General features: G+C 36.7%; 1 protein-coding gene across 1 annotated transcript in view; it reads left to right on the top strand.

Annotated features, from left to right (window-relative positions):
- The window catches only part of ST8SIA4 (ST8 alpha-N-acetyl-neuraminide alpha-2,8-sialyltransferase 4), a 57990-nt gene extending 37253 nt beyond the window's left edge, over positions 1–20737 (top strand). Inside the window, exon 5 of the mRNA XM_021543994.2 lies at positions 15985–20737. Coding sequence (XP_021399669.1) covers positions 15985–16267 — 283 coding nt within the window. The 3' untranslated portion in view covers positions 16268–20737. The remainder of the gene's footprint in view (positions 1–15984) is intronic.
- Positions 20738–21288: the final 551 nt, after the last annotated feature.

Below are 21288 nucleotides of genomic sequence, written 5' to 3'. Positions count from 1 at the left end.
AGAGCATTAAATTTCTTTTTTCTATTTTTCACTCCCTGGTCCATTCTGCCAGGTAAACCAACATAAGTTTATAATGATAATAGGGATATTTCTATAAATTTTTAAAAATTCTTATTTACCTTTTGACAATACAGTTCTGTAAGTCTTTGTTTTGGAGAACAGTTTCATCTGTTACTGAGGCAACTGCTTTGTTCCTTATCAGCAATGTTTATATACCTAACACTTATAAAACTTACTCTTGGCAGATTGAATTTCAGGTTTCAACTAGTGGAGAGCAACAGAATTAGTCATAAGAAAGAAGAGGAATGAAATTTTCCATTTCCAACTTTTGTTGTTCAGGTTGAGCAATAGCACTCTTAACTAATGCTAATGACTCCTGGGAGCTAAGCAGGGAGTAACACATTGTTTATTCATACATACTGTGTTTCTGAAAACCATAAAAATGTGTTATAACTCCCATTTGATCATTTCATACTCCTCTTAAAAAAAACCTATAGCTGTGCAATGGAGAAGCAAACTAGAAACATTTTTTTGTAGTCTATTTTTGATGAACCAGTAACAGGACTGGAATCCACAGAGAGTGACGTTGGCCATATAGTATTAATAGAATTGAGAATAGCTTCTCTTGGGATTTTCTTTGACACATGAGATTAATTATCTGTTGATTCTAGCTAGAATATGCATGCATGAGAAAATTCTTAGGTTTCCTTCCTTTTTTTTAAAGTGGTGTTTCCAAGATAAGACAATAATAAAAATTCTGCTTCTTTTAATTTTGATTGTAATGCCTTCCAAGAGTTTTTAAAGATACATACATTTAATTTTAATCTTACTGATTTTTTGTGATGAGGAGAGGTTGTATTAAGCATCCAGCCAGTAACAGATTTCTTCAAATGCTTAGTTAACTACTGAGGTGATGTGGAAATAAGCAAAAAAGCTGTATCTATATGTGCTATATGGTTTGGCCTTTTGCTTTTGTCAATTCAAGTCATTGGGTTCTTAACATGAATAGTGCTTCAGTGAAATAATACACTGGCACGAACATAAACAGTGGTGTTAGTACAGGAAGGAGCAGTTTGGCTTAGTGTCTTCTGTAGCCTCGCTTTTTAATACTCAAGTTCCTTCAAGAATGTTTAAATGGATTAGTTTGAATCTCTGAATTCTTGATGGTATACAGGGAGAGGGTGTTTCAGATCAGAAGCACTGAGAAATATGTGGGGATGTTTTGTCTGGAGTTACCAAGTACTAAGACTAATGGCTACTACTTTCTTCCCAAACATTTGTACCAAAATATAGGTGCTGTGTGTTCTATTTGTGGGTAAAATGTTGTTAGTAACACACCAGTGTTTTGGCTGCACCTGAATGGAACTTGCAAAGCCTCAAAACTTCCCTATTACCAAAGGAAATGCCATGCAATCCAGCATCGTGCTCAGCAAGCAATACAGCTGTGGTAGCAGAAGAAGAAGGTGGGAGGCAGTTCTTTCATTCACCCAGTAAACTGTCTTTATCTTGATTACTGACTTTACTCAGTTTTGCTCTTTCTGTTCTCTTCCCACCCCACTGAGGAGTGGGGAGGGGAGCGAGAATATCTGGGCACTGTCAGGCCCCCATATGAGGGAAGGAATTTGTTTATTTGATGCCCATGTCATGTATAGGCTTTTCAGAGGCTAAGGGAAGCCTGTTAGCCTGTTTTGGTTTACATCAAAGAATTAGAACGTGAGAAAAAGTGTGAGCATTGCTGTTTCAGACCCTTGTGTGGGTTAGGTCAGTGCTGACATGCCTGGTGTGGTGTTTTAAGAACAGAACATGTTTTCAAAGAAAATTACTGATTCATTAGGTGATAAATCTGGATTGTGCTCCTTTGCTGTTGGACGGCACACCATAGTGGAGGTAGATGCTGGTAGTACATGTGTCTTGGATGGAATGAGATTTGAAGTCTCTCACCAGTATACTCATTTCCTTCCCATTCAAGACAAAAGTCTCTGTCTGTCTCCATTGTGTCTTGTGTGTCTCTTTCAGCAGAAGTTGCTTCTGTGAATCCTCTTCTGAGGTGTTATGCTTATTTTTATCCTTATCCTCATTTGTAGGCATGAGGACCTATCTATGAGTGTGTGGGAGGTTAGTGCTGTTTGGATTTACATTAGGAATTCAATACTATAACACTGCTATATTGAAGTCCTTTTCTGAGCTCTGTCCTTCTGTCTTCAACAGGTAAATTTATAGGCCATAAGAAAAATTAGAAAATAAAAGTTACTTCTATAATGGGTAAAAGCGAATTACTTTTATTTCTAACTTTGTAAAGCAGTATTTCTGTATAGAAATGTTATAGTTCAAATATTTCATGAGCACTGCAGAAACAGTGTATTGATGTTTTCTAGTCTGTATTTAGTGGAAGCAAGTGTCATAATTTGCATTTTTGTATCATATCTTTAGTCAAGTAGTCAAAGAAAATGGACTTAGCAGAATTTTTTGTTAGAACTTGCTTTTTCATTTCACATTTATTTGTACTTTATTGTCTACCTCTGGGATACAGGGGACTTTGCAAAGAAAATGAGTAATCATTTTCTTTTGCAATGAAGAGCTGTAAAAGAATCTGAGATAGAGCTGTACTGAAAACAAGTGCAGCCCCTGGTTTCAGAACATTTTGGAGGCTCACAAGTTGGGGGTTTTGTTTCCTTTTTTTTTTTCCATTTTAGTGTAAGTGTGGGCACACCCACTAGCAGAATTGGCAGAGGGGAAGTAAATGGGTCATTCACAGTCACATTGAAACCAACACAGCATATGTTTGTATCAAATTATTTAGCCTCAGATGAAATATAACACACAGATGGGCTAACGAGGCTTTAGAAAGATACATGTGTGGCATGAACTTTACAGGCCTTGCCTTTTCACCTTTTTGTCTATAATGGACAGAGCATTGAAACACCATAGGAAAAAGGTGGTTTACACAGCTCTCAATGACAAGGTTTCAGAAAATAATCTCAATGTTATCTTCCTTTGCAGAGCTAGCAGTCATTTAAAAATCACTAAAGAGAAATCCTGAGGTCTGATAAAGACAATGTCAAGGAGAGAAGCCCTCCCACTATGCTGCAGTGTGTTCTCCTCTCTAAAAGGCATCCACTGGAAGCTGTGTTGGGTATGTGAAACCCTGGGAGCACAGCTGTGAGCTGTGCTGTCACAAATGAGTGCCAAGCAGATAGGACAGCTCAGCCTGCTGCTGGAGTATTGCTGCATGCTGGCGCTGGAAACAAAATATAGGCTTGACCCATAGATCACTGGTGGCAATTGGGATTTCTGCAAGGGGTTTGTTTCCTAAGAGGAGTTTATTTGCTGTAGTTTGTGTGTTTCTCCCAGGGATGTTGCACAGTGGGAGCAGATCCAGAGGGATGATGCTTGCTAGTTCTGGAGTCTATTAGAAAATAAACTGGATGAATTCAGGAGAGAACAGGTTTGACAGGATATGGATAGAGGAAAATTTGGTTCATGCATATGTTAATGTCAGCTTTCTGAAGATGTTAGTAGCAAATATCTTTTCAAATGAATCTGTTAAAAGAACAGTAGGCTTCTCACAAGCAAGCTAATACATAAAGACTGGTGAAGAGCACAAAATTATGCCTCAGACCTCTTTTTGTTAACTTATGAGATTGCTAAGACATCATTGCTGTTTTGGTATGATGATCATTCTCTGAAGTAGAGGTGAAAGAGAAGAGGAAATCTGTCTTTCTGGTTTTGTTTTCAAATTCTATAAACTTGTTGTCTCAGATTGAAAAAAACAAAACGTATTCCACATGCTATCTGTATGGCAGTTGTCTTGTTTAAGTGGGCAGTTGTTCCTTATCTCTTCCACAGTCAATCCTCCCTTCGTCCGGGAGACATCTGCTGATAAATGTAGATCATTGACTGTCACTGCATGACTGATAAATAAGAACTATAACATCCCATTGTGAGATGCTCTGCCCAGATGGAGAAGCCAGGCATTCCTAACTGCATATATACTCTTGAGATTCTGGCCCACCAGCACAGCTTTTTCTGCATTGGATTTTCCCAGAGGAACAGCTGCCTCTTCCACTGCCTCTGAAGAGGCACCCTTTTTCTACAGGATCACTAATCCAACAGAACCACACCTGTCACTCCAGGAAGACTGCAGCCTGAAATTGGATTGCTACCAACACCCTGACCAGCAGGGTGTCAGGCTCTGCTGTATTCTGGCTCTGTCAGTGTTCTTTTGGTTCACTGCATTGTTTATTTTATCTTTTTATTTTCTTTCCTAATAATGAACTGTTATTCCTGGTCCCATATTTTTGCCTAAGAGCTCCCCTTAATTTCAGATTTACAACAATTCGGGGGGAAGGGGTCTACGTTTTTCCATCTCGGGGAGGCTCCTGCCTTCCTTAGCAGACACCTGTCTTTCCAAACCTAGAAACTTGTTCATAATACTCAAAGCAAGTTCTGGGCACAAAATATCTGGGAAATGTACCAATGTGTAATCACACTCTATTTCTATAGCATTGATGACTTAAAGTTGAGTAGCTTGAATTCAGGCTGAAGATCTCACTTCAAATGACTGTTGATTGCATGGTTGATAGTAACTTAGTAAAGCCACTGACAATATACAAAGATAGCATTGTAAGTAGCTGTAAGACAGCTCAGATTTTGTTGTAAGGATTTAACCCATAAAGTGATAACTATTTCCTGGGAAATAACTATGATAACTATGATCCTCGGATCATCTTTCTTTTGTAGCCCTACTTAAAACTGAGTTGTTTTCTTTTACCTACATTTTTGTTTTGTTAGGATTGGGCCCAGAATGGAAATTGAACACAACCTTTCCTACCAAGCTTTTTCTTTTTTTATGGTAGATTTAACAGGTGATGTAAGTGATGATTTTTTTTCAGAAAATGGTCTTTCAAGAATACAGACCTGTGGAATGGCTGTTCTAGGCAACAGATGAGTTATTCTGAAATTATCAAAGGCAGAATTTAACCATTTGATGGGTCTTTCCATTATTATTTTCCTGATTCCCTACTATGTGTAGCAGACCCTGCATTTTATTCTTACTCTTCATATATTAGATTTTGCTTCTGAACATGACTGTATTTGCATTGTTTTGAAAAGAGAAAAAATTAGTTAGGATTTTTTTCTGTTGCAGAAATATATTCATTTTCCATTAGCATAAGAACAGATATTCACTCAGTAGGAAAGACTAGATCTAATGGTGAAAGCTAGAATTAGGGCAAGGTACTAATTTTAATTGCAGCCGTCCAATAATATTCTGTTCAAATTTTCATAAGAAAAATGCTAATAAATTTTAAGCTGTTGTAATGCCTTTGTAAAATATGAGGAATTAATACTTTATATTACAAATTTTATGTCATAAAATATTAAAAATTAATGTACATTTTTGAAATCCATACGTTTTGAATTTAATCCAAAGTTAGCTATGTGTTTCAAAGCTCTTAGCAATGTCCCCAGTCACTCTGGTACAAATAACTGTTACAACTGTGCACTGAGGTTACATTGTTCTTTTTTAGTCTACTATCCTTAAACTGAATTTGTTATATCTTTGCTCCAACTGAATATTTTTCCATGTTCTTAATTTGACATGGCTTTCCCAGACAGGCTTTCACTAATATAGTTGAAGCATTTTATCTCATCAGTTGCACTCTTTTTACAAACGAAATTCCTCTTGCGTTCCATTTGTCTGTCTTTGGCATGGGAGATAGTTTTTTTGTTTGTTTGTTTGTTTGGGTTTTTTTTGTGGTAATTTTTAGTGGAATATAATGTAATTTTTGTTATGCCCTCACCAATTCCCAGAAAAAGTCAGAATGCCAGGACACATTTTGACAAAACACCGAAGTTCAAGATCAGTATGAACAATTGGTTTTACATACCCAATAGCATTGGTTCTGTATAACCAAGTTACTGTGCAGAACTTGGGTCAAATTAATTTCTTGGCTGTGATACCTTTGCTGACTCAAGCCATTATCAAGGTTTCCTGTCAAGAGACTGCTTCAATAGTCTTTTTGAGGCTTGAGTAGCTACTCTGAGACAATAAAGGCACTTTTAGGAAGGGAATATGGCTGATAGAAAATAGGCTATTTATTTATCATCCTACCTGATCTCTGCCCTGTGGGTCAGGTGGGTTATACTCTTGGGTTCAGATTTCTCAGTTTAGCTCTAGAAATAGAAGAGGTCACAGAGTGGGCGTGTGTTACTGTCACTCAGCTTGGCTACTGATAAAAACCTTCCTGATGCCACAGACAAAATTCCTGCCAAGGAAATCATCGTAGCTGGTCTGGATCAACCTCTAGGTCCATAAAATTTTCCATAGTAGCCATGTGCCACCCCTTGGTGAGAAAGGAGCCCTAGAAAATAAGTGGAGAGCAAAGGAATTCTTTCTAGCAGTTGTTACCACCTGCAGCCAAATTTTTTCTTCAGTGGAGGCGTCTACTTCTAAAACAGACACAGCACTAAGATGAGTCAAAATATAAGGTTAGGCTATAAATGTCCCAAAAACCTGAAAATATCTCCTTCCTGTAACTGCCTTTTCATGTTGCTGTAAGGAAATACTGGAGCTTTTCTATACATACTTGGGGGTGTTCTGGTTTGAAAGCAAAACCAGTGAGAAACTTTAAGTCAGGAATACAATTTGTTAGGAAAGGGGGGGAAAAGCCCAAAATACATGTAATAATACAAAAGAAAAACCACTGACAGAGTTAGAATAAAATTTGACCCCTTTTTTTATTAGGGTGTGGTTAGCAGTCTAAATTGGAGTGGCTGCAGTCCTGCTGGAGTGGCAGGTGTGGTTCTGTTGCAGCAGTGATCTTGTAGATCTTCCCCTAAAGATTCAGTGGAAAAAAACCCAGCTGTTCCTGTGGGAATCCAGTGGAAAGGCTGAGTCTGGTGTCCCAAAAACTCAGATTATATCTAGTTAGGAGTGTTTGGCTCCTCCCTCCGGGCAGAGCATCTGACAATGGGATGCTGTTATTTTTATCAGTCATGTGGTGACATGCAGTAAGCCATGAACAGCAGGTATCTCTCCAGAGGGAGGATTGGTTTCTGGAAGAGATAAAGAAAATTGCCCAATTAACAGAAGATAACTGCCACACCTTCGAGAGAATACAAATAGAATACATCTTGCCTTGCAATCTAGGACAGGAGGATTTTACCTGACACTTTTTCCTACTTTCAAGCTTATTTCTCCCACTTTTTCATAAGTTTCTGTGTGTGGAATAGTGGTAGCTAATCTTACTTTACTGAGTAGAAAATTGAAAATTAGGTTTTTTAAAACAAAAAAAATACTGTTGTGTCATCTTCAATCTGATTATGAATCATCCCTTTGCTTCATTGCTTTTGTATAATCCAAACTAATACCAGTACGCTTTCTAGAGAAGAAAAGAAGTAATATTTCCAATGTACATGAGAAGAAAAAAAGCCACTGATTCCCTCTGAAACCATTTGTAGCCTTATTTATTTAAAATATAGTTGCATTCTTTTTACTAACTTTTATTAATGTTTTCTTAGAACTGGGTGCAGTGTGCTTTCTAGAATGGCAATCCTGCACAACTTTTCCAGACAAGATTTTTTCTTTTGTAGCTGTGCTTTATAATTACAGACATAGGTAAATAGTTTATCTAATGAGGTTTCATGCAGAAAGAACGAAACAAAGGAGAAAGGATGACTATAAAATATGGCAAATAGCTGCTTAGATTTGATATTCAACCTGATGGTCCTATTTCATACTAGTTTATCAGATACTCTCTCTTTTGTGTTTTATCATTGCTACTATATGTTGCTACAGATATTGTATTTCACTTGGATTTGACTGTTTATGTACCATCTAAAAACATTTCCTATCTGACATTTCAAATCCTCATAAAATCATGCATATTTCTTGATCACCGTTTTAACATCCACCAGTCACACTGTTCAAATGTTCTCTAACATTTTTAATGTTTCCTCTTAGTCCTTAATATTTCCATATTTTTAAGTGGTTCCATCAAACAAGATAAAATATACAATATAATGAATAGTTGTTAGAATGTGAAGGGAATTTAAAAAGCACAAAAGTGCTGGCAGTTTTCAACAAATGTGTAGCAAAAAACAGTTTACTTGATGCAGGTTCAGTTTGTATTCATCAAAACCAGATTTATTTGAAATTACACACAAAGGCACATTGATTTCTATTTTATAATTGTGAAGGCAGTTCATTAATTTATAATGTCTGTGTGTGGAGTAAAAGAAAAATTGTTGCAATCTTGCTGTTTATCACTCGTGGATTCTAGTTTATGGCTACAGATTGATTTCAGAAAATGTTTTTGAGTGATTAGGATTTCTTAACCTGAAGGAAACATTAACATGTCTTCATATGTATATGAGCTTGAAATATATACTCACAGCCCAGGAAGCCAATTCTCTCCTGGGCTGCATCAAAAGGAGCGTGGCCAGTAAGTCGAGGGAGTTCATCCTGCCCAATTTTGATCTGCTGAGACCCCACCTGGAGTCTTGCATCTTGTTCTGGGGTCTTCAGCAGAAAGAAGACAAGGAACGTTCTGCAGAGGGTACAGAGCAGGGACACAGAGATGATCAGAGGGCTGGAGCATCCCTCCTCTGAGGAAGGGCAGAGAGAGATGGGCTTGCTGAGCCTGGAGAAGAGAACACTCCAGGAATGCCTTTTTGTGGCCTTCCAGTACTTGAACGGAGCCTACAAGAAAGCTGGAGAGGGAGATGTCTCCAAGATAGGACAAAGGACAGTGGTTTTGAGCAGAAAAAAGGTAGGTTTGGATTAGACAGAAGGCAGAAAAGTTTTATGAGGGTGTTAAGAAACTGGAAGAAGTTGTTCAGGGAAGTTGTGGATGTTCCATCACTGGAATTGCTAAGGCCAGCTTGGATGGAGCTTTGGGCAACCTGGTCTAGTGAAGTATGTCCATGCCCCGAACCAGGGGAGAGGAGTATTTGACCTTTAAAGGTCCCTCCCAACTGAATGAGTTCTGTGCGTCTCTAATTCACAGAATTCTATATTTTGCTCCATTATCTGCACAGTAGGCATATGTTATTGTCCAAGTATGTCACAGAATTAAGATAGCTATGGAACACATCACTGCATGTGATACCTCATTCCATTATATTCCAGTAAGGAGGTGATCTGTCAGAAAGGAAAACCTTTTCTCTAGAAGTTTCCCTTTTGACTTTCTAAGCCTGTAAAATATACTCTAGGTCTCTTTTGCTGCATCTTTGCTATGTGTCTGTGTGCACATCTAGTGCAACTGTAAGCTGAAATTATTTATAGATGACTTCTTCTAAAATTAAGCTTTGTTTCACTCTTGAAAATGGTTTTGTGTGTGAGTTGGGTGAGCAACACTTTTTAGCAGAGGCATATACTATGCTAGAGTGTCATTGATGGCTTTCATTACTCTGAAGCAAAGGTAGACGTTTCAGTCTCTATGCAGTAGAAGACTAACCATATTTACTGGCAAAGGCTCATGTTTCTTGTTCATGTAAATGGATTCCTGAGGGCTTAAATAATTTTTAAAATACATTGATGGGTATTCTTTGCAAGTTTCATAGAAATACAAGTAAGTAGCCTTTGCTTTCCCTTGTTCTGTAGTGTGATGTAGTCAGCTCAAAACAGAACATTTCTAACTACTAAAGAGGCAGATCAGATCAGGACAGAATCTTGACTTTTCGGGTAGTGGTCTGATGGAGTTTCAGCTCTTCATAAAGTGCATTATTCCTTCTAATGAAAGAGGTTTTTTATGTATGCTCTTTGAAAATATTTTACACTGAAAACTTTCAAGTAGATCTTGTGCACTCAGCTGTGCTTTTGTGCTGGCTGTCACATTTTCTGTGTTGCTGTTCACACCTTGTTTCTTTCACACTTTAGATTCCTTGTGCAGCATTCTGCACAAAGCATATCTCAGTGAGAAAAAGAAAAATAGTGCATTTTTAATTAAAGCATTCACATAAATTGAGAGGGTAAATTGAAGAGTTGTTCCTGGCACTGGTGTGATTAATCCCACTGAAGACAAGAAAGCACAAGGAAAGGATTTTTTTTCTTTGAATTTGAGGAAGATATGTGTCCTAACACTTCCTTTAGAAAACAGATGTTGGGTCCAAGGACATAAAAGTGGCTATTTAAGAGATCCTTTTCTAGTCTGTAGTCTTACCAGTGCCAGGTGCCAACACAGAAATGTAGAAGAAAAGTTGGAAACAGAGGAAAGATTACCCTGTGATATATACCTTGCCAGTAGCTTAGCAAACCTTTGAGAAGGAGTTTTATCAGCACCACTGGGTTTATGAACATTGACAAGATGTGGGTTTTTTAGTCAGTTAGCCAATGGCATCCAAAACATCCTATTGCCTTGAATTCCCAGTTCAGTGTTATATTGTGTAAAAGGTACTTACATTTGTTTATTTCAGATAAATTACTTTACTGAGTCCATTACTTTTTATGTTACAGTGCTTATGTTAAAGTAGTCATTAAATTCCTGTTTGCCACCTTTACCATTTCATAATTTTGGAGTGTTTTATTGTCTTCTGCTCTAGTTGTCTCTTTTTCAAGCTGTTCTCTCCTCATACAGAAGTTGCTTTATTCTTCTAATAGTATATGTTACTTCACTCTGTGTCTTGTCCTGAAGTAGTTTTTGAGGAAGTATAATCAAGACAATATACATCCTCACACAGACACTCTTGAGTAACACTGAGATGTTTTGTCATCTTTCAAAATAATTTTTCCCCTATCTTCCTAATAATGTTAATATTTTAACTTCTCAATACCATATATGATTTTTCAGAAAGCTCTTTTTAAAAATATTCTCTGTCTGTAAAAGGAACAGAATTTCAGTGACAGCCAGGTATGTTAAGTAGATTTGCTTGGAGATCAGCTTGCATATCTCAAGAAACAGAGCTTGGTGTATAATCTTTTGAGCTATTCAGAGTTTAAACATATATGTTTCCTCAGATTCAGTCCTGTCCAGAACAAGGAATTAAAAATCCATTTAAATATATGCAACCAGATTCTGAATCTCTTTGTGCTATGACATCTTATGGAATTTGTAGATAAGGCAAATAAAGATGCTAAGTATGCTAAATTACCTAGTATTTGAATGTAACACATCATATCTGATTTTCTTTGTCTGAGACAACACTTCACTCTTTGGATACAGCCATGAGAAAGCTTATCTCATGTTTTAATTTAGTCAGAAGTCATCTATTCCTCAGTAGCAGGATAAGTAATTGTATATTTCCATTTATATAATGTAATGATGATTGGTATAAATTGTTGTGTGTATTAGTCATTGTAATAGAGTTTCTTCAGAAGATTATTTTAACAGTAACTATTTTTAAAGCAGATGTCTATGGTTTTATGTGTTTATTCTAATTTACTTTTTGTTAATAGCTGCAAGAAGTCATTATAAGGTAGTGACATGCTATTCAATTGACATTCCCCTGGCAGTCATGCTGATAGTAGAACATTCCATTTTTATAAATATGAGGATATCTTGTTAGATCTAGGTGAAACTCTGGTGGATTTGACTGTGTATTTAACTATAGGTGATATTTTAATCTGGTAGAAACAGGTTTAGTATTTTTAAAGGCAGTTTATTTATCTCGTATTCACCAGGGCAGACTTTCACTTTTTCCATTGTTTTTTTGTAATGTAGACAGAGTTTCCCACTCAAGCATCTTTGAGTCCCCTAAAGCACAAAAAGTGTTTGCCAACTGAAGCAAGCTCTGAAGTGAGCTACAGAGGTGGTTGGGCTGGAGCTCAAGCCCAGCCAGCAATGGCCAAGAGCCCTTCTTGGAGGAGGACATTAGACTGAGATCTGTTAGAGGTCTGCTGACATTCCTTCCAGTACAGATAATCTTATGATACTTCTAAAAGTCCTCATGCTGAGAAGTTTAGGGTTTGTACCAATGCCTCAATTAAAAATAAATTTTTTATATAATTTTTATAGCTTTTTGTAGTATCTTACTAGAAACAAAGAAGGGTCTTTGACAAAAACACATTTTACATACATAATTTGTAAAACATGTCTTTTATTTATGGTGTGGAACTGCATATAAGAACTGGTTTTCATTAAGGTAATAACAATAAAAAGGAAGGGAAAAACATGCATATTTAAAGCATCAGAAACTACTAGAATAATGCTGACACAAATGCATTATTGACAGTGTTTCTTTCTAGTACTAATAGAAATACCAAAAGTCTTTGATTTTTTAATTTTTTAATGCAAAATACAGTGAAACATGCAAGACATCATTGTTCAAATTTTAAAATCATGTGAAATCTATTTTAAATGTGTATGTTCTGTAAAAAGGACTGTGGAAGAGAGATCCATATTGGACTGTGTGAAAGTGTTCTCAGACATGTGGCCATGACTCACTACCTAATATGTCTGAAGTGGATAAGAAGTTTTGGAGGCAGAGATGCTTGGATTTAGGATGAGGAGCTGAGGTGAAAATAGATAATAGGAGCACAAGGATGTTGTTACAGGAACCAGAACCTGCTCAAATACCCCTTCTTTTCATGGAAGTGGCACTTTTAGCAGTCCCCTGCTGTCAGCAGGGTGACCCTTACTCTTACCATGTATTATGGGTCTTTTTAGTTACCTGTTGCAAACATGGGATTTATTAACAGCAGTTTTATAAAATGCAAATACATGAACCTAAGTACTGGTCTGACCTTCTTTTCTTTGCAGATCATTCAACGTACTCTCTATTTGTGCTGTTTTTCACTTACCCCTAGAGGTTACTTTTAACTTTTGAGCATAAATTGAAATTCATGATATCTTGCCAATGTCTTTAGTTCAATTTTAAAGTAACTTGAAGTGAGATCTCTTTAAATTCAAGCTAGTCAACTTCAAGTAACAGAAATTATAAAGAGTGTTTATGCTTTGGCACATGCACTAATCTTCAATAAATTCAGCCTTCAGGCCCCACAAAGGAGTTGTTTTAGCATGAGACATCAAGAAAACAAGTGGTGGTGCACTGCATGGCCAGTTACAGACTTCATAGTGATGACTGTTTTCTAACATGATGAGCTCCACCCAGTCCTGTCAGTTAAGGATTGATGCTGTATCCAGCTAGAAAATCAGGAAAATCTAGAGACCAGTTATGAGAAACAAGAGAGATTCTCATTTGGTTCTATAGTTAGTTGCTTCCTTCATGATGTAATCTTAGTTAAACAGAAAATGAGTGTATTCCAAAAAAGTGTATTGGGAGAGTATCTTTATGCTTTTAACTAAAGCTATAATAAAACTCCAGAAACTAAAAACAGGTACAAAGACACTTATTGCTTAAAGCATCTACAACATCAGTCACCCCTAATCAGCCTTAACTCAGTTTGAGATTAGAACAGGTACCTGAGCAACTAAAAGTTGACACATATGTTTCAGAACAAAAATCACAAAAGACTACTTGAGATTCGTGTCACCACTTGACAATTTTATTAATTCAAGCAGATGTTGGGAGTCAGGAATTTGCTCCCAAAGAGATAAATTATCTTTAGGAAGTATCAGCCCAGCCTAGATCACTGAGTGCCTCCAACTGTTTTATTTGTTGCTTTCATTTTATTTTTTTATCTGAACTATAATTGATCCCAAGTTACAAAATTTTTATAGTAATTATATCAAGTACTATATTTTCAATATATATCTATAGAGAGAGTTTGGGTGTCTTTTTGATTTTAAGAAATACCAAATAGTTAAACTTCTGGTTTGTATAATACCTGAATATAACAAACAGAAGAGAATATATGCTTTTATACTCTTATATTAAGAGGGTCTTCATTGCATCTTATTCCTTCATTACATACTTATTTCTGATCAGAAGTGTGTTAGTAAGATGTAGTGTCCTTTTCAAATATTTACCTGTTTACTAAGCATCCTATTCCTGGAAGATTGAAATTCAGCTGCAATGATAGTAGTTGTACCCTGTAGTACCAGATGCATCAGTTTTGACTGCTGTATGGCTAGAAACACTCAAGTTAGGTGGATGATAGCATGAGATTAAAGTACCAACTTCTCAAGACACAGCTACCAGTTTCTACAAAAATTAAGTAATTATCTTTTAAACTGTTCTGCTGTATCTGTGATATGAAGTGCTAAAAGTGCTCAGATTTCTTTCTCCAGCAACTTTTCCATAAATAAACATTTATTTTCTAGAATGGAGTCTCTCCTTTGGTTTATCTTGTCTTAGGTTGTAGTTTATCAGAGTGAAAACAGCTTAGCATGTTATGTCTAATAAATGGTGTTTATAAAGACAATAAAAAATTCTATATGCATGTGTTATTTATAGATGTACCCATTGCCAATTGCATTCACTCCTTAGATAGCTTTTTATCATCCTGGTTTTATAGCCAAATGAAATTCTGAGTCATGCTCTATGCTGGCTTTGGAGAAGCAGTTTCTCAGCTCAGAACTGTTTTCTACTTGCAGGGTCCTTCAGCTTTCAAAAAATAAACTTCAGTATAATGCAAACAAACAAAAATAAAAACCCACTAAGAAAAAAAAAAAGGAAAAAAAAAAACCATACCAAACAACATCAGAACAAAGAAAGCCAAATAACCCACTAAAAATACCAAACTAGCTTTCACATGCATACCTATCTATGATTCAAAGCTATGGTTTTGGCAAAGAATGAGCCTGAAAAGGCCAGTTTCAATGGGATGGTTATTTTGCTGTTGCATGTTATCTGGTGCTTTTAACATACTTTAAGCTTTGATTAAAGGCATAGTTTTGCTGTCCTATCTCATACTGGGAGGTGGGACATTCCTCCTGCTACATCATTAATGCTTTTGTAGAACTCTGTATGTATAATTTGAAGTTTCAGCCTTATTGAAATCCCATTTTAAACAAGGCTAACTCTGGTCTGGTGACGTTTATCTCACTTGACCTTCTTCCTAGACTGTGGTAGAAGCAATTCACAGCCTACAGCTAAGAGTATAGTGGCACACTGCAATGTTTTTGCATTTGTGTGGTAATGCGAAGTCATACTTACTTCCCTTACTTGCAGTCACACATTTCCACAGTCCCATCAGTACAGCTGTGTGCCTGGCTGTTGTTTGTCTGAGTCAACAGAATGACCAGGTTTAAGAATCTAAGTGACCTTTTTTATTTTCATCAAGTACTAGTGTACTTTCTATTGAATCAGACCTGGGAGAAGTGTTTTACCAGCACTAGCTGACACTGTTTTAATGGCATTCTGATTTTAAAGCTTAGAGATGTAGAACAATGTTGGTGACAGACTTCGAGGGTACCATTGTGAGCTACATGCTGGAGTCCAGTTAAGTTTCCATTTGTGTTGTTGAAAATTCTCTACTGCTTTTAAAGCTGGAACCAGACTTCTTGGTGCTGGCTTAGGAAAACTGTCCTGTAGCCTCAGTCAGACCAGTGAATGTTTGAGTAAAAAAACATTTTAAAAATCAGTAGTGTAAGGTTTTGCTTATCTGGAGACTGCCTTTAACAACAGGTAGTTTTATGTGTTAATCACAAGGAAGAAAATCAAGCTTCTCTTCTACTGACTTCTGAAAGTTACATTCTTAACTTATGTTTATCATTTCCATTTGCTTTCTATTTAGGGAAGCAATCTGTGAAGTAACCCCCAGACCAATCAAATGTTCAGCATAGGGCTCACTTGACCACATGAACTGGATACTGCAACAGGTCAGATTTTCCCTGATCTGGCTGAGGAGGTTAACTACAGTCTTCCATCTTCTGCAGACATGATGCTGTGTTGGAATTAAAGCCTGAACTAAGTCTCTTAGCTGGTCAGGTTTTTTCCAGTGCTGTGCTAATGTCTTCCTTAAACTCTTTTAGGAGATATAAAAGTGCATTAGAAACAGTGTCATTATGATCTCAGTTTAGAGAAAAGGAGGCTTTCACCTTTTATAGTGTAAAATTAATGCATAATAAGTAAAATAAGTTTGCAGGATTTATTCACATGAAGTTATATGAGTTTCTTAATGCTCTTTTTCTTTCTTTGCAGCTATTGGCTGACAAACAAGGTCCACATTAAACGACCCAGCACTGGTCTTCTCATGTATACACTTGCCACCAGATTTTGTGATGAAATTCACCTGTACGGATTTTGGCCATTCCCAAAGGATTTACATGGAAAACCAGTCAAGTATCACTATTATGATGATCTGAAGTATCGATACTTTTCTAATGCCAGTCCTCATAGGATGCCATTAGAGTTTAAAACGTTGTATGTGTTACATAATAGAGGAGCACTTAAATTAACAACAGGGAAATGCATACAGCAATAAAGCACAAGCACAATAAATACAGAATACGCACCTCATCATAAAGATGTTGTGAAATGGCAATGGGACCACAGTGGGGATTTGTTTCAACACCCACTACGTCATTGGAAGAAGATGTTATATCAGAAGTACATAACCAGCTATTATACCTGTAAAGTGCTATATAACTAAGCTATCTTGACTTCAAGGGTTCAAGTGCCACTTTCACGAAGAACAAAGCTTGAATGTATGCTCAGTAGTGTCTACAGGATGCAGTGACACATTCATCATGAATTAAAGAAGAAAAAGAGCCTGCCAATTTGCAGCTGCGGTCAGACAGCCCACACAAGAATACTCAGTGGATAGAATATTTACATGAGTAAATTAATCAGGCTTTGACAGAAAATGTAATGATGGATTTCAGTAGAGAAAGTGAAGTCTGTAAAATCAAAAAAAATCAGTAAATGCCTTCAGTCAGAGAACTCTTTCTGATACTGTATTATAACCTCAGCTTTTGTTGCTGTTTTTCTTATTGTCATTGGTTGGATTTTGTTGCTTTTAAGTTTTGGAGCCCTTAGAAGATTTCAAGGATGTTATGAGTAATTAAATTTTTTATCTTATGGAATTGTCTTAAGGAAAAAATATTTGTAAGCATGGGAGAGTGGAGTGGAACATCAAATATTTTATCAGGTGTTATTTTCTTGCATCCTGCTGTCACGCAGTCCTTAACATCCCAATTGTTTTTCTAGCAAATATTGTCAGAACCCGTTACACGAAATCACACAGATAGCATTTTGATCTGACTTAAAAGTTTTTCTCTTCTGTATAGATTTGAAGACATGCAAGACAGTGCCCTTGTTTTCAGTGCCAAAGATTACTTTTATACACATTTTTACCTTATCTTGGAGAAATGGTGTGGATTTAGGTTTCTTTGCTGCTTAAAGGAACATATTCTTTGTTATTTATATTTTTGAAGCATCTCAAATCACACCCACTTTACAGACTTCACATACAGAATTCTTCAGAAAAATCTGCAGGAGTAAATAAATTACTTCATGCATTCAAATATATATATGTGTATGCATATATATATATATACAGTATTATTCTTGGTGGGAAGAAAAAGTCTAAAGAAACTCAGGTGACAGTGGAACTAAAGGGAAAGAAAATACCTAGCCAACTAATGGAAAAGAAATGTAGCTCATACAGTTCTTTTAAACTTCTAATGCTGTTAAATTATCTCTTTATTTAATATACCTCTTGTATCATCTAGATGTTCTGATGTGTAACTGACTGAAATAACACATTATCTTCACCATTGGTTTTTTGATCATCAGTCTCATTTAGCAAAAAAAAAAAAAAAAAAAAAAAAAAAACTGAGTTCTTTCACTTTCCTCTTTTCAAAAAAAAAAGAAAACAAGAAATTACACAAGCATAGGACAGGGTGGAGTGTCAATACAGGGTACATTAAGAAACAAAACTTTTCATCCTATGATGTATTTTAGTGCTAAAGGACCACATAAATAGGGAACACCATGGTTTCGTATCTTTCCTGTTATGCTTGGCTAAGGAGCAGGTATAATGTATGGATATTTTCTTGTTATGTTTTCAGAGCTACATTAGGTCCTGGTCTCCAGATATGATATTCAGTGTATCTACTGAATTTTTAATTAGTTTGAGCAATTTCATAAGTTTTACCACTCTCACAAACATTTACTAGTGGAAAATGCTCATTATTACCCATTTTCTTCTCTTAAGTTCATGTATTTCATCATGCATGATTTGACATCTGGGATTGTGAAAATTTGGTAGCTAAATCAGTGCCTTGCAGTCAAATATTGCAGGAAGTAGAAAGTCAGTTCTGTTATATGTAAGATGCAGTAACATCTTTCCTTATTCACCAGACTCTTGTACTTAGAACAGTTTACTTTGACCACATGCTAATGTGCAATAAGTGATCCTAACATGAAACTCAAGGAAACCAAGGCATCACTAGGAACCAAACAGCCATGCAGACCGGAATGTGTTTAATTGATGTTGATAAACCAGAGGGTGCTATTTGTTTACTGTGTACACCTTCATTTTAATACAAGGCTTTTTCTTCAATGAAGGGCGAGCATATTCCTGTTCCTGCTGTTAGGGTTTTGCTACTCTTGATCTTCTAAAGCATATTTCATATACGTTGACAAAATTGCTGTTGAAATAAAGAATTCACAGATTGCCAGTCTCACAGAACCTCAGAGAAACATCTGCTCAACTTTATCTTCTGAGAGTGTCTTCTCTCTAGTGTCAGGGCATTGATAAACCTCATGCTCAAGTAGTCTAAAATATTAACTGACAGGTGATTTTGTACACCTGTGGAAAGTTTGAGTATTCCAATTGATTATGTATGTGACAGCAAAGTCAATGGGGATTCTCATATTCCTGAGCAGTAAAAAAAAATATTTTTGCAAACTAATACATGAAAAGAATATAATGTAAATGGATAGGTGAGAGAATTTGCCTTTAAAAGGCAGCAGACAAATTAAACCTTGGCCTAAGCCTTGGTTTTGCATGCTTCACATTTGATTTTCTGCAAGTGAAGTTAACTTTAGTACAAAAGCCATGGAGTCCAGATTTTTACCCTATCACTAGATTTCTCTGACTTTGGCACAAGACATGACAGTAGCACATGTTTGAAAGAAAGAGTTTTCCCATACCTCCTCAAAACTGGGCCTTAACCTCATCTTCTGCAGGCTTTCTACATTCAGTACTGCACTCTTGGACACTGAGCCATAGGCTCAGGGCACTCCTCTGTCACCCACACTCATCCTTCTCACAGCACTCTCCCCTTAACCAGCACCTACATGTGCCTCCTTACCAAAGCCATGGGACTCCACTCCAACTCTTCTCTCACCTCCCTCACTTCATCCTGAGCTGAGGTGTGATGTAGTGAAGGGTGGGTCTCAGACTATTCTCTGAGGGAAGTGACAGTTGTAGTCTTTGCGTAGGTTTTCACAAGGACTAGGGGTAATTTTACGCTATTGTTCTTGTATAAGACCTGTGTCCGTGTGGAGTCCAAAGATTCTGGGAGGCTCTTTAGTATGTGGTTTGTTGTGCTACAAATTGTTTTGAGATGGTTTGTGACCACCAGTTACTGCTTGGTCTAAGGCGACCTGAGGTGAGACATGCCAGGGGTTTTCCTTGTTTGCATTCTGCAGCTGTGAAGCTGTAGCAATGCACTCATTTTAGACACCTCTCTTATCTTTCCCTTATACTTCCTGGGGCTCTTGGAGCATTTCTGTTAAGGCACCCCAGAACCTAAATGGAAAAACAGATTACTTCCACTGTGTGACTTTTTCCCTAAAGGTGACCCAGGACATTGCAGCAAAGTCTTAATTGCTGTTTAGAGACTTGGAGGTGGAATGGATTTCATTTTGTGGTCCTTTACTGGTTAGCAGTCAACAGCTTAAGCCTTCATAGCTGCCTTGGATGATTTACATTGTTTATCTGTCTTCACACATCTGCTGCCAACAGCACAGAGCAGATAATCAATTGATATTATAATTACCACTTTCATAATCTAATACTATCAAGAACTAACACAAAGTAGTAAGATAAAAAGAAAGATCCCTAATGTTATAATGTTATCTGCCCTGGTAAGTAACAACTGAAATGCCAATCAGTTGTGTTCAGAGTGTTCCTCAAATTTATCTTCTCATCAGCTATATCAATTGCCTGCTGTAGTTCCTAAATGTACATTAAAAATAAGAACTGGAAACTAAATCAAGACAGCAGAATGTATCTGTTTTTCCAAAGGTTATGGCAGCTTTACATTAAACAACTTGATTTAATTTGGATAAATTGATTGTAAATTGCTTATTAACATACATGTTAATGTTTCTGTGACAGTCCTTCATATTTCATACAAGTAATAGATAAATGTTTGATTGTTAACTTTCCAGCTTTGGGACAGTTCTCTTCCACAGTTCTGAGCCACTCTCCAGATAGAAGATCTACTGAACCTTTCAAATCTGAGTCTGATGTGTAGATTCTTGTGTTAGGCAATATAAGCAACATGTTTGAGGTCAGTACATTTTCTTTAATTGAAATTTGAAGATAAACAGGTGCAGGTTCAGTAACTTTTTTAGTGATTTATCTAGCAAAGTGCTAAGCACTCTTTGCAGTGACTTTCCTGGGAGAGACATGTCCAGGATCTAGATGGGGATCTAGATTAGCGTATTTCAGGATGGAACTCTGAAATTGCACATAATTTATTTTTAAGAGCACTGTTACTTTGTGTAAGGAAAAGCACAATTGTTGTAAATGTAGATAAAGGAGAGTACTATTGCTATTGAGTGTATGTCATACAATTTCTGTTGTTTAAAGTATTGATACATATTCTTTCAGAATTACTACATTTGACACTGTTGGTCTTATTTCAAGTACAGTTATGGGGATAGTTTTTTATTTGTATAACTGAAAAATAAACATTTCCTTTCATGTTTTCTGCTATAGTCTGTTAAATATTTCTTTGTAACACAGTTATGGTAATTTAATCAATCTTGTTCTAATTGTAAGAATCTGCTTCTTTAAGGTGTCTAATCAGGGACTTTCTCAACAGAAAAGGGGATATTCAGAAAAGGAGGAAGCCATAAACAGGAACAGAGAGACAGACACAAACCTATCTGACCAATAACAAGGGAGGCAGAGATGAGAACCAAAACCGATGAGTCACACAAAATGGCAAAGGTCAAGTGTAGGATTTTTTTATTCCAGTATGATTTTCTGATTAAGGACTTTATCAAATGGGATACTAAGGAGAAGGGGAAAGCAAAGTATGTGGAGACCCAAACCTGACAGGCAAATCATAATGGAGACAAGGAGAAGAAGCCAACCTCACCAGTCACACTGAACAGTTGTCAATAAACTGTGGGCAGATGGTACTTTGCAGCTGATAAAAATGCAGTCCTGGTGGACTAGGATGTTGGAGGGGAGTTAGTGGGTCTTTGCAAATGGGCCAATGTTCAAGGGAGGAAGAAAAGAGGAATAGACAGAAAAGGGGT

This window comes from Lonchura striata, chromosome Z, assembly GCF_046129695.1.
Source record: "Lonchura striata isolate bLonStr1 chromosome Z, bLonStr1.mat, whole genome shotgun sequence".
NCBI lineage: Eukaryota > Metazoa > Chordata > Aves > Passeriformes > Estrildidae > Lonchura > Lonchura striata.
This window is presented reverse-complemented; position numbering and strand designations above follow the sequence as displayed.